Source organism: Kogia breviceps, chromosome 3 (genome assembly GCF_026419965.1).
Source record: "Kogia breviceps isolate mKogBre1 chromosome 3, mKogBre1 haplotype 1, whole genome shotgun sequence".
In the NCBI taxonomy this organism is placed as follows: Eukaryota; Metazoa; Chordata; class Mammalia; order Artiodactyla; family Physeteridae; genus Kogia; species Kogia breviceps.
In genome coordinates this window covers 134268594-134283260 of record NC_081312.1, presented here as the reverse complement: position 1 = coordinate 134283260, position 14667 = coordinate 134268594, and the positions used below count along the sequence as shown (strand labels likewise).

The window sequence follows — 14667 nt, the reverse complement described above, 5'->3', positions numbered from 1 at the left end:
TGGTAAATTAAGCTACCTACAGGGTCCTCGATTCTTCAACAGCAACATAAATGCGTTTTAATGTTTGTTATAGAGGAAGCCCTTTGATAGCCTTGGAGGCAGGCGCCTGTCCATTGCGATCAAGCCTGCCTATTAGGCTCTATTGACTGAGACATCTGTGTCACCGCAAATAAAAGACTCTTATTGATTTTCTTAACTGCTGTTCACTTCCCGTCCATGTTTCGAAGGCTGAAATCTTAATTATCTCAGATGCTTATTCAGTGCCTTCACATGCTGACCTCTCCAATCCTCATTGGCATTTCATGAATCAAGTACTTGTAGTGGAGCATGTCAAGAAGACAAAGCTGGGTCATCATGCTTGTCCTTTAATATCACCTGTAACTTTGTGGCCTAATAGATGTGCATGCCTTAAAACAAGGACTGTGTGGTGGTACTTCTGGAAGCCTTACTTGTTTAGCCCGTAATCCCTTGAATACAGTTAGAAAAAGTAAGTTGATCTGATTTTCACATCTGATCGTCATCTGGAGTGTGTGAATTCTAGTCCTTAACTATTCAATATACAGCTAAGGAGAATCTGGTGTTGTATGTATATGCAACATATGTATGTATAATCTTAATGATCCCCATATTTCATATTTATCTAATAGTACTTTTAACTTTAAGCAGCCAAAGTTTTGTTTAGATTGAGGTCCACATACATGTTCCCCTAGTGCCCTGCATGTTTTCAGAAACATGAAACAAAACCTGGTTACCCTTCTCTCTCCTTCTGGTCACTGCCAAGCCCATTATTGTCCTCTTGTTCTCCCTCTTCTCCCTCCCCCCGGAGGGAAGCATACATGGTTGTGCAGGTGTATTTCTTACACGTCTCCAGCACTTGGCGTTAACGTGACTAAAAGCTGAAATATTGAGCCTACGATATTTATGTGTCTCCAACATGTTTGCATCCTAGTTACTAATGTAATTTATGTGTGAGTTACTAGTGTTCTTCAGCTGGAAAATATATTTCAAAATTGACATAAATTAAGAAGCTTTAACTACATTTGTTCCACCCAGGCAATGGAAAATAACCTGTCAGATTCCTCTTTCAAAAATGAAAAACAGTTTATTTCCAGGGCAAAAAATAAACATTCTGAAATATTCCTAGTGTTCTGAACCTAGTACCATAAATATCTTAGTGGTCTTGGTTAGGAGATTCTCTTTGGTGGAAGATTGTCATGGCAATGATTTTTGACACTTAAAGATTGTTTATTGCTTTCCCTTGGGAATGTGATAATCCCACATTAAACAGTATGGCATTTCCTTTCTTTTAAGGATTAGCCATTGTTATGTTTACTTTTATTCATGAAAACGAACAGTACAAAACAAAGAACTCCCACCTTTGGAAGTCTTCAAAATACCTCCTCCTCTTAATTCCTCAGTCCTTGGTGCTATCAGGTAACTAAAGAGTTGAGTGAGATTGCATTGCAGTGAGGTAATGTGCACAGTTGTGGCATCAATAAATTTCTGGGCTGAACACTGACACCACTTGATATGGAAGATGTAAGTCACATTTAACGATACTTTAACACTTGAGCATAGTTTTTTATTTTAGTGGTTTATGCTCTCAAGCATTAATAATGATTTGCCTTTCCACTAGCCTCCACTTAGATTTAATAAGGAATTCATATTAATCATTAAAAGAAAGGGACATGATTCTTCAAGATAATCAAATATTGACAGGTTAGAAATAGCTTTCTGCCTGGGTTCATTGATATAGGTTATGTGATATAAATATTTATTTCTTTTCTGTCACTCAGAGTAAATGCCACCAATTGATTCAGCATTGATATAGTGTCAACAGTTCATAAGAAACATTTGACTGGCTTGTGTTTTCCGATTAGTCTCTGCTCTATAAAGTGGGATTTACTAAATCTCTCCAATTGTCTGCTCATAGAGTGTGACTGCTTTCTGAAACTATTATTGCTTCGATTTGTGAAGCAAAGGTCTGGTGATAGGACTAGTTTCTGTCAGACCTTTACATATAAAATAAGGATTAATTGAGCTTTTTTATTTTAATGATTTATAAGCAATAGGTACTGATTCTTCTTAACACAGGCAGACAATAAACAAAGAATATTTTCTTTGCTGATCTATAATTGAATTCCATTTCATTTTCCCCATTAATTTCATTAACATTATATTAAACACTTTAAAAAGTTTAACATTTTCTTTGGAATGGAGACATTGTTCTTCTGTAATCGCTTTGTGAGGGAGGGTTCCTTTTTTCCAGCTTAAAAAAAAAACAAATCATAAGGTATTTTTGGCAAGTTGTACTGAGAGCTATAAATCAGCACCACTGATGTGGTGTGATTTATAAAACACACACACTGGTGTGTTTTTCCCACTTCAGTTGTAGTGCGGTATCATCTGTTTAACATTGGCCCTTGATTTGAAACTGATTAGAAATGGCCCAGTGGGTCAATTTAAAGGATTAAAAAAGTGCAGTCACTCCAAGGATGTATGACTTTGACCTTTGCATCTCTGAAGTTGTCTTTCCTCTTTGTTTTTTATAATTTGTAGGAGAGGGTGACAGTATTTTTCTATTTCTGGTAAATCAAGTATAAATGTACTGTGAAGTCACAAAACTAGAAATAACTCTAATCCTGCTTCATGTTTGGCTGTTATTTTGAGAACTTCAGATGCCTTTAAAAAACTTTCTGTGTTTAGAAAAAAAAAAAAAAAAAAGAGGAGGAAGAAAAATAGTATTCGACTGTAAAGTTAGCTTTAAAGAGTGTCCTATTACCAGTATGTAAAACTCTTAGATTCTTCTGGTTCGTCTCAGATCCCATACGAAGACCTAATCATAGATGAGACTGTGTAAGTCCAAACTGCATGGCACCTCCCCTCCCCACACAGACACAACCTTTCCGCCCCCTGGGGTGTCACGTCCTTTCGCAGCCCCCACCTCTCTTTCAGCAGCAGCAGAGCCCAGTGCCAATCATCTCTCCCAGGTCATTTGCAGCAGTTTACACGTCATTGTAACTCTCAGAGTTTTTTCTCCCTCCTCCCTCACATCTATTATTCTGCCTTTCATTTGCTTTTTTTTTTTTAGTCAAAACAAGGAAACTGATTTATATTTTAAAATTATTTGGTATCTTTATTGAATAAAAACTTTCTTTTACCTCTTTTTTATCTAAAGAGCTATGTGATTTCTCTTCTTAAAAACAAATATCCTAGTTGATGAAATCGCTTTTAACTTTTGAGTGCCCTTCATTTGATTATTTTCCTTCCTATGGACCAGGGACCATTGATGGAGAGGATGTCCCTCTGTACTTACAAATGAGATCAACTGCTAAGATAGAGCACTCAGCAGAGTAACTTGAAAGACTGAGTTCTCACCTTGGCTAGTTGCTATTTACTAGTTATGTGACCCAAACGAATTGGGTTATATGTTTAAAATGTTGTAAAAGTGTGTGATTTTTATGATACTTGATCCCAACTGTAATATTTAAATGTTGTACTTTGTAGTCTTATAAATCCCACTTTTGTATCATAATGAGTACTGTTCCTGTGCTTCATTTTGAAAAGTTGAATTAATATGCTCTTCTAAACTAAAAAGGCAGAAATGTTATTAGCTACTTGTTGATCCCTTTAATGATTTTTTTATATTTAAGATCAGTTAAAGTAATCCATTTTGATTAGATATACAAAATTCTCAAAATTCGTTTGTGATCAGTTTATAAGCTTGACTCTAATAGTTTTCCTTTTTAAAACTTTTTTAATGTGAATAATATTTGAATACTCTATAAAAATTGGAAGATTCAAATAAGCAAAAAGAAAATATATCTGATATTTTAAATAGAAAAATCTATCAATCAATTTATAGGCCAGGCAAATGTCCATATAAAACTTTAAAACAGTGTTGAAACAATTTTTTATGGATACTGTCTTTTTGAGTGACGTGGTTCTAGAACTTATTTTTTAAAACCATTTTTATCTTTATGAGACTCTTAAAATCTTTCTCATTATCTGAGGGATTCCAAATTTCCACCCTTGAATTTGCCTAAACATTGTGTTAGCGTGCGCATGCGTGTGCGTGCACACGCACACACCCCACGCCCCATACAACGTCCACAGCATCATCCCCCATCTGTCTGGAGCGTTCAGCTTATCCCCTGCCTTTTGTTTTTTTTTTTACATCTCCCACTCCTGGTTAGGTTGGAGTGCTGGGTGGGTGGCTGCTTCTCTTCTCTTTTCAACCTAGTGGGTATTAAAGTTAAAAAAGACTATGGTGTTGGGATTATAGTGGTTGAAGCTGCTCAGAGACCTGCCCCTTTGCCTTTACTGCCTCCAACAAAATACCACAAAATCAAGCCCCCTCCTAAGTCCTAGGTCTCTCACAGTATATCATTGGAATGTATAATATCAATGAGTCTTATGTTTATATTTTTGTAAGAGGAAATGACTGGTCCTTTTACCTGGAGTGGTGGAGGTGGAGGGAATGTAATCACAGGTTGTGACCTCTCCAGAGCCTGGATCCTATAGCTACATCCTGCTTACCCTTAAATTTCAGTGCCACCAATTCAGAATTTGTAGACATTGAGTGAGTAAAATTTCTCTTAGAAATTTACTTCAGGTTGTGATGAGGGTGCAGCTTGTTAAACAAGTTAATAGTACAAATTAGGTTGTTAGAGTCATGTTTGGACTACCTTGAGGAATGTTTTCAAGGAATTAGCCTATTGGTACCTGCCAATAGATACTGCTGTTTACATATGTATCTCTTATACTCTTTGATCACATCAAACCTAGTAGCAGCTCTGCTCGTTTACTTAGTATCTCAACTTGATGTGCTCCTTTTCTTCATGCTGTTTTAAAATTTGTTTTTTGGTCCAGAATAATGAGATTTTATTTTCTTTCTTCATGCCACATATAATGAAGAACAGAATTTCCCTCAAATAGGAAAATTGTTGCCAATTTTTCTGACTTGTCTGTCTTTTGCCTCTGACCCTAAATATAGTAACTAGCTAATTGCAAATTAAGTCAGTTAGGTTTTACTACAATTAAATGAGGTGCTGAATTGGTCTTTATACATTAATCTGTCAATGTTCTTTTAGGGTTTGGCAGAATGGCTTGGAAAGGAAGCTGTTTCTGTTACCTGCACTATGTTCCTAATTATCACAGCTCTCTGAAGCTTCAACCTCAGAAATGTATAGACAAAAATATTTCCCTTGATAAATGGAACCTTGCTTTATTCCATTGGTGGAACTTCAGAGTAGAGCAGAATATTTAAAGCTTTACTATAATGGTCTGAAAGCAAACTATTTTTTTCCAGGTGATATTGAATTAAAAACTCCATCCATTTTCTGCCCATGCAAGGCAGTGCAATTCCCTGGAAATTGATTTTGTTTCAGGGCTTACTATGGCTTTTCCCGAGCTTTAGCTATATGGAAAATAACACCTTTATTGAATCTACTTAGTGAATAAAGTTGGCAGTTAATTTTTAAGCAACTGGACCAGTGTGTAGAAAATTACTGAATGTCTCAAATAGAATCTGACTAGTCTTAAAAGTCATTTGATAAATAATTATTTAGGGAGTTCTTTCAAACTCTAAGACATTATTTTTTGGATACTAAAATAGTTCACGTCTATTCACGATTCAAATGAGAGTAGTATTTGTGGTATAATAGTTTTACAGAACCTGGGAAAATGCACATACTGTTTTATATAATAAATTACAAAAATGACTGTATATGAATCACATGCCTATCTATTTTGCTTTTATGCATTATAATATTTGACTATATGTGCATTTTAAAGTGCATTGATTTAGCACTTTTCCATGAGCATAAGATTTCTACCCAGCTATTGCTGTGTACTAATTTATCATTTTCAAAAAAACGCTATATCTACTCTAGGAAAATCGTTAACATTATTCTGTTAGTTTGTTTAATGTTAATTAGAGGGTCACTTGAGGAGTTTTCAGGGGCTGATTTATTTACAAATTGTGCATTGGATTACTAGAAGTGTGTGTGTGTGTGTGTGTGTGTGTGTGTGTGTGTGTGTGTTTGTGTTTTCTTGCCAAGTTTGACTTTGGTTATGTGCAGTGCTGTTTGATAGTGGTTATGTAGTGCTGGAGACTGTGTTCTTATCAGTATCTCTGACCTGACCCTTTTGAGCTATGTTATATCATTCCATTTTGACACCTTTTATCAAACTTTAATGAAATGACCCAGGCAAACAAATTGTCATTAAACTTTCCATCACTTTGTCCCTTGGTATCGTCTTTTATAAATTGGACAGCAAATGTTGTATTGATCCTCTCCTTCTTGCGGCTGAACTTGAAATGACCCAGACTGCTTGTTGTTTATGGCCCAGAGTTGCTTTTCCTTGACATTTCCATCCACAGCATGACACCCTTTTTGTTTTTCTCTCTTTCCTGTGGAGATGAATGAACAAGACATACGGTATCGAGACACTCTTGGTCATGGCAACGGAGGCACAGTCTACAAGTGAGTAGTCAATTTTATTTAAACTTTCTATCCACTTTTGCCAAATGTGGGTATCCACGTTCTCCATGGCAAAGATTTGTAAATGACCACCAGTGCTTAGATTTTATTTCCACATTTGACTCCAAAATTCTGCAAGGAATCTATTTTCTCAGGAATTGCTTGGAAAAGTGCATTTATGTTGCCTTTTTAATATTTCTGAGTCTGCATCTCTCCTGGGTGAGCATTTAATAGTCTGCCATTAGCAAGTATACCTTTAACCAGCCTGAAGTTTAATGTATTTTTTTCCTTTGCTCTTTAACACCGTTATTTTTTTTTTTTAACTTGTTAGCACCCTATGCTAGTCCCCTGCCTGTGTATGTACAGCTATGCCCAGTGGAAGACAAACCTTATAAATACCATTGCTTTGTCCTGTGTCAACACTCAGTTATTAAAAAGCCTTCTTCCTGTTGTGTTTCCTTCTCTCCTCACCCTACTGCCTGAGAGAATTTCTACACATTGATGAATATGTTGTTATAAAATTCTCCCAAATTCGAATTGCAATGATCTTACCCTAAAGAAGTGTTCATTTTCATATTAAAAAATGCTAACCGTAGAAAATAGTTCTCTCAACAGGGAAGTCTTTCTCGTGTGGTGGTGCAAAGTTTAAACTACATAATGTAATGTCTGGTACTTAATAGTCTGCAATGGTGTATGAAAAATATTCCACTAGGAATTAAAAAATCCATACCCTGTAAGAAAGCCCTGAGGGAGTAATAAAGCTTTCCTCCAGAGAGCTGTTTTCCATATATACACTAACCCTGCATCATATTATGATTGTGTTTTTACCTTAGATGTTTTACTATTGATATTAATATATATTTTCAAAGTTGTAAATTATTTAATTTATATTTAACTGGTTACTGATTTTCTTAGAATTTTAAGTTCTTACTAATGACGTGAATACAGATAAAAATTGCCCTGTTGCCAAATCGCCCTGTTGCCCATGAATGTGAAAGGTCACATCCTAAAATTCCAGAACATCCTCCACACAGATGCAGCGTTGGCATAGAATCAGATTTCTCAAGGTTAGAAGCTCCTTCAAAGTTATCTGATCCAGTCTGCCACCCAGGGCTTCAGCCCTCTCTGTAGATAGAGCCAGGATGTGAGTCCTTTCTCCTAAAGTCCTTTAACATAGTCCTTTAAGAACGTATGCTTACATATTTGGATTGTTTTTTCCTATAGATAACTGACTATGGTGAACAGTTGGTCTGAAAGTTAAGTGCTTCCACTATGATAATTCAGAGAATTAAATAATAGCACATTTCTTTCACGATCCTTGGGTCTTGCCCTTAAAATGTGTGATGCCTCATGTGTCTAAAAAGTTTGTTGTCCTTCCGTGGATCATACTAGCATTCCTTCCCATGCAGTCCCCCAGTACTGCATAAATAGCATCTCTTCGTCCTAGTCTTCTCTTCCTCACTCTTATCTGACTTGACTTTTTACCCTGTCCTGAAGGTTCTTGGGTTCAGGTACCTTTAGAAATAAGAAGAAGGAACACGTACACTCCAATTTGCTTCTCTTGAGTTCCCTCGAGGGAGCGGTTTTCAAAGTCTCAACCTTTCTTTTTCTTAATGCTTTTATGTTGGTGTTCAGGTGTAATAAAACAGAAAAGATGTCTAGCAACTCTTTTGACTCCTTTTATTGGTCGAAGAGAATCCAAAAACATTTATTTAGACTCCTAACCTACTTATTTGTGTTGTTTCACCAAATGTTTGATTCTCAAGCATGTTTTTATTTTTAAATTGAAGGCCTATTGTGAATTTACTGTCCTGGTTTATTCTAGAAGGGAGAAAGCATAAGACCACCAAACCCCAGCAGATAATTTTTATTAGAAATAATATCCTAGATATTAAAATTTTAACCTTTTATCTTAAAACAGGTATATAAAAAAAGGGGAGGGCTTCTCTGGTGGTGCAGTGGTTGAGAATCCACCTGCCGATGCAGGGGACACAGGTTTGTGCCCCGGTCTGGGAAGATCCCCCATGCCGTGGAGCGGCTGGGCCCGTGAGCCATGGCTGCTGAACCTGCGCGTCTGGAGCCTGTGCTCCGCAACGGGAGAGGCCACAACAGTGAGAGGCCCGTGTACCACAAAGAAAAAAAAAAAGGTGGGGGGAGAGGGGATACAGGGAAGTGGAAATAATATGCCCATCCAGCAAGGAAAAATTACAACATAAAATTATGTTAGTGTTGTTTTTCTTTAACTATTATTCTTAATTGTGGTAGAAACACATAACATAAAAATTACAATCGCAACCATTTTTAAGTCTACAGTTCAGTGGCATTAAGTACATTCACACTGTTGTGTAACCATCACCACCGTCCGTCTGCAGGACTCTTTTTGGCTTGTAGATCTGAAACCCTTTACCCATTCAACAATAGTTCCCCATTCACCTGGGTTATGTTGTTTTTAGCTAAGAAGCATGGCTAGCTAGACATTTTCTTTTTATTAGGGCCACAGTATCCAAAGGGACTTCCTTAAGCATGAGTTCTTCAGTTTGCTAGGATGCTGTGGTGACATTAGCGACTTATCCTGCGTTCATTTAGTTAGCTACCATTGTTAATGCTCAGTATGTATTGTAAGATTTAGTATGTTTTTGACAGTGGTTGTTTATGGAGGGTGAGTGGCAGTATCATGATCATTTTAGTACTTTATTTTATGTAATAGATTTCTTATAAAAAAGAAGACATTTCTGGGCTTCCCTGGTGGTGCAGTGGTTGAGAATCCACCTGTCGATGCAGGGGACATGGGTTCATGCCCCGGTCCGGGAAGATCCCACATGCCGCGGAGCGGCTGGGCCCGTGAGCCATGGCCGCTGGGCCTGCACGTCCGCAGCCTGTGCTCCGCAACGGGAGAGGCCACAACAGTGAGAGGCCCGTGTACCACAAAAAAAAAAAAAAAAAAAAAAAAAAAAGAAGACATTCACTTATTGCCTAGGTGGTTCTTAAGGGGAGAGACATGAAGATATCAAATTGAATAACCACTTATCATTCATCATTGGTCTTCATTTCTGTCTGGGTTTCAGTTATGTTGTTCTTATATCCCTGGCTTTTAGTTCAGCACAAAGAAATTGTATAATCATCAGGAAATGAAAAGCCACTTTACTAGTCTCTATAAAACTAAGTGTTTGGTGTGTTATGATTGACTTTCTCCTATACTAAGTTTACCTTAATGGTGTTGACTATAAAAACTGTGATTTTTCAAACAAAAATGATTACATTACAGTTTATGCTACATAAACTAGATGAAGAAAATATTGGAAAATCCACTCATTGGTAGCAAAACTGCCTAATGGGCCTATTTAATTTTTTTCTTATAAAGAATAATAAATGTAAAGCAAAAGTTTAATATTTCAGTCTTGTTTGCTCCACTTGATGGGATGTTGTGAGTTTCAAGAGATATGATATTGTGTAACTGCAATATATATTATTTAATAGTTGATCACATTTTCATTCTTTAAGTCCAGATGTTCTCCTCAGTTATACAATATGAATTTCTGGGCCCAGATATTTAAACTAAATGTGGATTCTGTGTGTAGTCCCCTGCTGCACTACTATTATGATAGTGATCTAGGCAGGTAATTTTATTTTATTTATTATTATTATTTTTTTTGTGGTACGCGGGCCTCTCACTGTTGTGGCCTCTCCCGTTGCGGAGCGCAGGCTCCGGACGCACAGGCTCAGCGGCTATGGCTCACGGGCCCAGCCGCTCCGCGGCATGTGGGATCTTCCCAGACCCGGGCACGAACCCGTGTCCCCTGCATCGGCAGGCGGACTCTCAACCACTGCACCACCAGGGAAGCCCTAGGCAGGTAATTTTAAATTGTGGTTATGTGTTGGATTACTAGTTCGGATGAAATAGATCATAAAGGAAATACCCTAGACTAAAGTATAGCCCAAGCCTAGGAAGAAGAATAATTTAAGAAAAGGAAATGAACAGCACTTTAATTATTGCTCCATTTCCCAGAGTGCTACAAGTTGTTCCACAAAAACAAATCAGGAAACACACATGTTCTATTCCCTTCTGGTAGAGTCACAATAAATTTTGAAAATTTTGGGGAAGTAGAGAACAGTGTGTTGCGGTTAAATGTGGAGGCTCTGAGTTTGAATCCTGCACCTGCCACTAACTGGCTTGTGTGACTGTGGGAAAGTTACATAACATCTGCTACCTCCATTTCCCCATGTGTAAAATGGGGATAATAATACCTATAATACCTATCTTATAAAGTTACTGTGAAGTTAAATGAGATGTTCCATAGAGAAGACTTAGCACTGTAACTGACACTTACTAAATGTTAGCTACTGTTCGTGATAGTACCAGTGATAGACAAATCGTTAATCCCTGGGCTTCCTGTGCTTACTTGACCATGGGATTCTTTTTTTGAGGAACATCTATAAATATCTCACAGAATTAGAGTTGTGCTGAATTAACTTTGAGAAGTTCTACATTATGTTATGATACATCATACACTTCTTTGTTTCCTTTTATTCTCTAGTTGCCTCATGAATATGATTTATTATTATATCTTATATATTAAATAGAATGATTCTTTTCAGAGTTTCAAGGTGTATTCTCTTTTATCATAGTTAATTTCAAATTGCTATAGGACAGCTGGTATAATGGTAAGCACTTTTTTCCACTGGAAAAAGCTAGAGCTCACATTCATGTGGCAAAGCCAGCACTCTACACAGCATCTCTTCCTTTCACTCTGTTTTTCCCCAAGGCAGTGTTGTTTCTCAAGGTCAAGCAGAGTCCATTGTGTTTCCTTGTATTTTCTAGTGTACCCAGCACTGTCCTAAGGATAGAATAGATGCTTTATATGTGTTGACTGGAATGAGAATGAGGCAAGTGGAGGTTTTTTCCAAGCAGGTTTTAGTAGAGCTCTTTAATTGGATCCTCCCCATACCTAGCTAGTTTTAGAGGCTGCATAATTTTGAGACTGTGTAATTGTTTTAGAACATTCACCGAGAAGAGTAGGGATTTCTAAACTAAGGGCATATGTTTGAATGATTAATTTTCTTTCAAATGTTAAAACTTTGAGTATTTGGTATCCATTAACCCAACATTCTAGTTACTGTCCATTTTTCTTGGATAGTATGTCACGTGGATGTGAAAGTAATTAATAGGCCCAGTTACTTTGGAAACATTCTGTGATAATGAAGGCCAGTCACTCAGGTCCTTTGCTCCTTCAGTGGATTGTTTGATGGAGTCACATAAGCTTTGGGTCCAGAAATGAAGTAGTATCTAACTTTTAGGATTTAGATCGTGCTAAGTCAGTTAGCCAGCAAGCACTTAAGGATCATCTGTTACGTTATCTTTTCCCTTAATGCAGATTATTCAGGCTAAGACTCAAGTTGTCAGCTTTCTGGCCATGTATTCTAATCTCTAGGTGTTGGAAAACACTAGTGAACTTTCTAAATCCAGCTGCTTCCTACAGTATAGTTAAGGGTCAAACCTGGGTTTGTGGTAGAATTTTCTCAGTGGTTTAATCAGCAGCATATATGCTGACTACATGGCATTTTGAAGATTGGATATATACCATTATTTAAGAATTAATTTGACCATATCTAGAGACAAGAGAAGAGGGAGGGGATAATAATTCCCAAAGGTGTTGGTCTCTCTCTATTTCTGTTGTCTTACCAATTTTATGAAATATTTGTTGGCCGATAGGGTGAAGATGGTCCTTGGAGATGGTAATTGAGGTCACAGGAGCTATTAAATTGTATTCTGCCCTCATGATATGGCTGTACAGGCCAATTAAATATTACATTTTTGTTTCGGGGCTGGAATTATATCAGCTCATTACACTTAACATGATTTATTTCATGAAAATGAGAAAATACATGAATTGTTGTCTAATTAAATGCTGTTTAGTAAACAAACTATTTTAAAACATAGGATCTCTGAGGGGAAAGCATAACAAAGAGATTTCCTGATGAAAATATTGGGAACCACATAATACCCAGAAAAACTCTCACTTCCCTTTTCACCAAACAACCTGAAGGTGCCAAACCAAAACAGTCATAGGCCTAACCCCAGCTTCTCTGACAACTGTATCAGTGACCCCACTCCTTTATGTTTTTTCCCTGAAGTGCATCTTGTAAATTAAGAGTAGTTTTTAAATGGTTTTGATATTGACCCAAGAGCTAGGGTGATTGTTTGATTTATTTTAATTTTAAATTTCCAATCAAATGAAGCGCCTTTTCCTTGCAGCCAAGATCATATTTTAAACAAGCAAACGACATCATCTTAATGTAAAATTAAATAACTTGTATATAGCTGGATTGTATTATAGTATCATGTGACAAGCAAAGATATTAATATTTTCAGAAAATCAATTAGTATTTGTCAAATAAAATTAATTATGTATGCTTCCCTCTCTCCCTCTCTCAGCATTCACCATTATAGGTTTGTTTCATACAATAATGTGTATTGTATTGATTAGAATCTGAAGAATGAACCTGAGCTCCTGATTCTCTACACTTTTCCCACCTTTGCTGCCCCATCTCCATGTTCCCATAACTTCACACATGCTCATATCCATTATGGCAATGATGGATTATTGGCATCCAGCCAACATGACAGGATGTCACAGGTCGCTGAGCAGAGATTTTCAGACTCTGTTTCCACCCGAATTAACTATTATTGAAATAGTTTATTGAGATTGAAGTATTGATCATTTTCTGCTAACCTTGGCTTAAGGGAAGGGAGAGGAGGCAGCGGTGTTTTTGAAAGACACTAAATTTCATTTTAAAAAATCTCATTTATTTAGTCTTTTCTTCTTCCTGTTTTATAGCCCCTATTGTTTTATTGCTTGGAAAAGGGTATCTTGGCTTTATTTTTATGACAGTATAATTATACTTCAGAAATGCACTTGATTACTGTGGGTAACAAAATTGTTCTAGTATATTGGTTTGGCCAATATTGCTACACAAACAACTTTTCAGTCAATTGAGTCTGGTAAAAATCAATACATTATGGTAATATTTCAAGTAAGAATTTGCTGAATCTAATTATTTCAACCCTATCTCCTTTCAGGGAAAAATAGTTTTGAAGCAGCAAGACTTCTTTCTAATATTTTATTTTAATAAAAGTGCTTTCTTTATAAAGAAATTTAAGTCCCTAGCAGAAGTCTTTGTGAACAGATAAGCATTAGCACACTTCTATTTTTATAGGGTGGAAGAGATCTAGTTTCCACTGAAATCTGTTCTCTTGGCTGCATTAGGAGGGTATCTCATTTGGGTTTGACTTCATCTTGCAGGGTGCCACTTTTGGATTTTTGTCTCTAGTTCTGGGTACTGAGTTTACAGAGAGATGTGGATAGTTCAGAGACCACTCAGAGGAGCATGGAGAGAATAACAAGGGGTCTGGGAAATTTGCCTGTCTAATCCTCCTTCATTCATTAGTGGGGCATGTTCTGAGCATGTGTGCTGTGTGGAGGGCACTGTGTCAGCTGTTGGGGACAGCCAGGCTCTCACTGGAGCTGTGTCCAGGTAGAGTGAGAAGCTCTGTCCACAGGTAAGTACGGGGCCTCACAGTCTAGGCTGTGTGTCTGTCTGTGTGGCACACAGCCCCTGGGGGGCCAAGGAAGGAGTGACGACTTTTAGCTCCTTCCTCAGGAGGTAACAGGAAGGGCCTCATGGAGGAACTGTTATTTGAGTTGAGAAGTGGTCAGAGGAATTGGCTGACTTTTATCTGAAGAAGAGAAAATTAAGGGGTCCCATAACAGTTGACATAAAAAAGTCTGAAGGGCATTTGTGTAGACAGAGGAACAGATTTGCTTTGTGTTCTTCTGAAGGCCCACCTCAAATTGCTCGTCTTTTTTTTTTTTTAATCTATTTTTGGCTGCATTGGGTCCTTGTTGCTGCACACGGGCTTTCTCTAGTTGCAGCGAGCGGGGGCTACTCTTCATTGAGGTGCGCAGGCTTCTCACTGCAGTGGCTTCTCTTGTTGTGGAGCATGGGATCTATGTGCACAGGCTTCAGTAGTTGTGGCTTGAGAGCTCTAGAGCGCTGGCTCAGTAGTTGTGGCACATGGGTTTAGTTGCTCCGCGGCATGTGGGATCTTCCAGGACCAGGGCTCGAACCCATGTCCCCTGCATTGGCAGGCGGATTCTTAACCACCACGCCACCAGGGAAGTCC

The 14667-nt window shown here is 37.6% G+C and overlaps 1 protein-coding gene across 3 annotated transcripts in view; it reads left to right on the top strand.

Annotated features, from left to right (window-relative positions):
* The window catches only part of MAP2K5 (mitogen-activated protein kinase kinase 5), a 278593-nt gene that overhangs the window by 52011 nt on the left and 211915 nt on the right, over positions 1-14667 (top strand). For all 3 annotated transcript variants that reach the window (XM_059058573.2, XM_059058575.2, XM_067029606.1), the window contains exon 8: positions 6424-6488. In XM_059058573.2, the coding sequence (XP_058914556.1) occupies positions 6424-6488 (65 nt within the window). The remainder of the gene's footprint in view (positions 1-6423; positions 6489-14667) is intronic.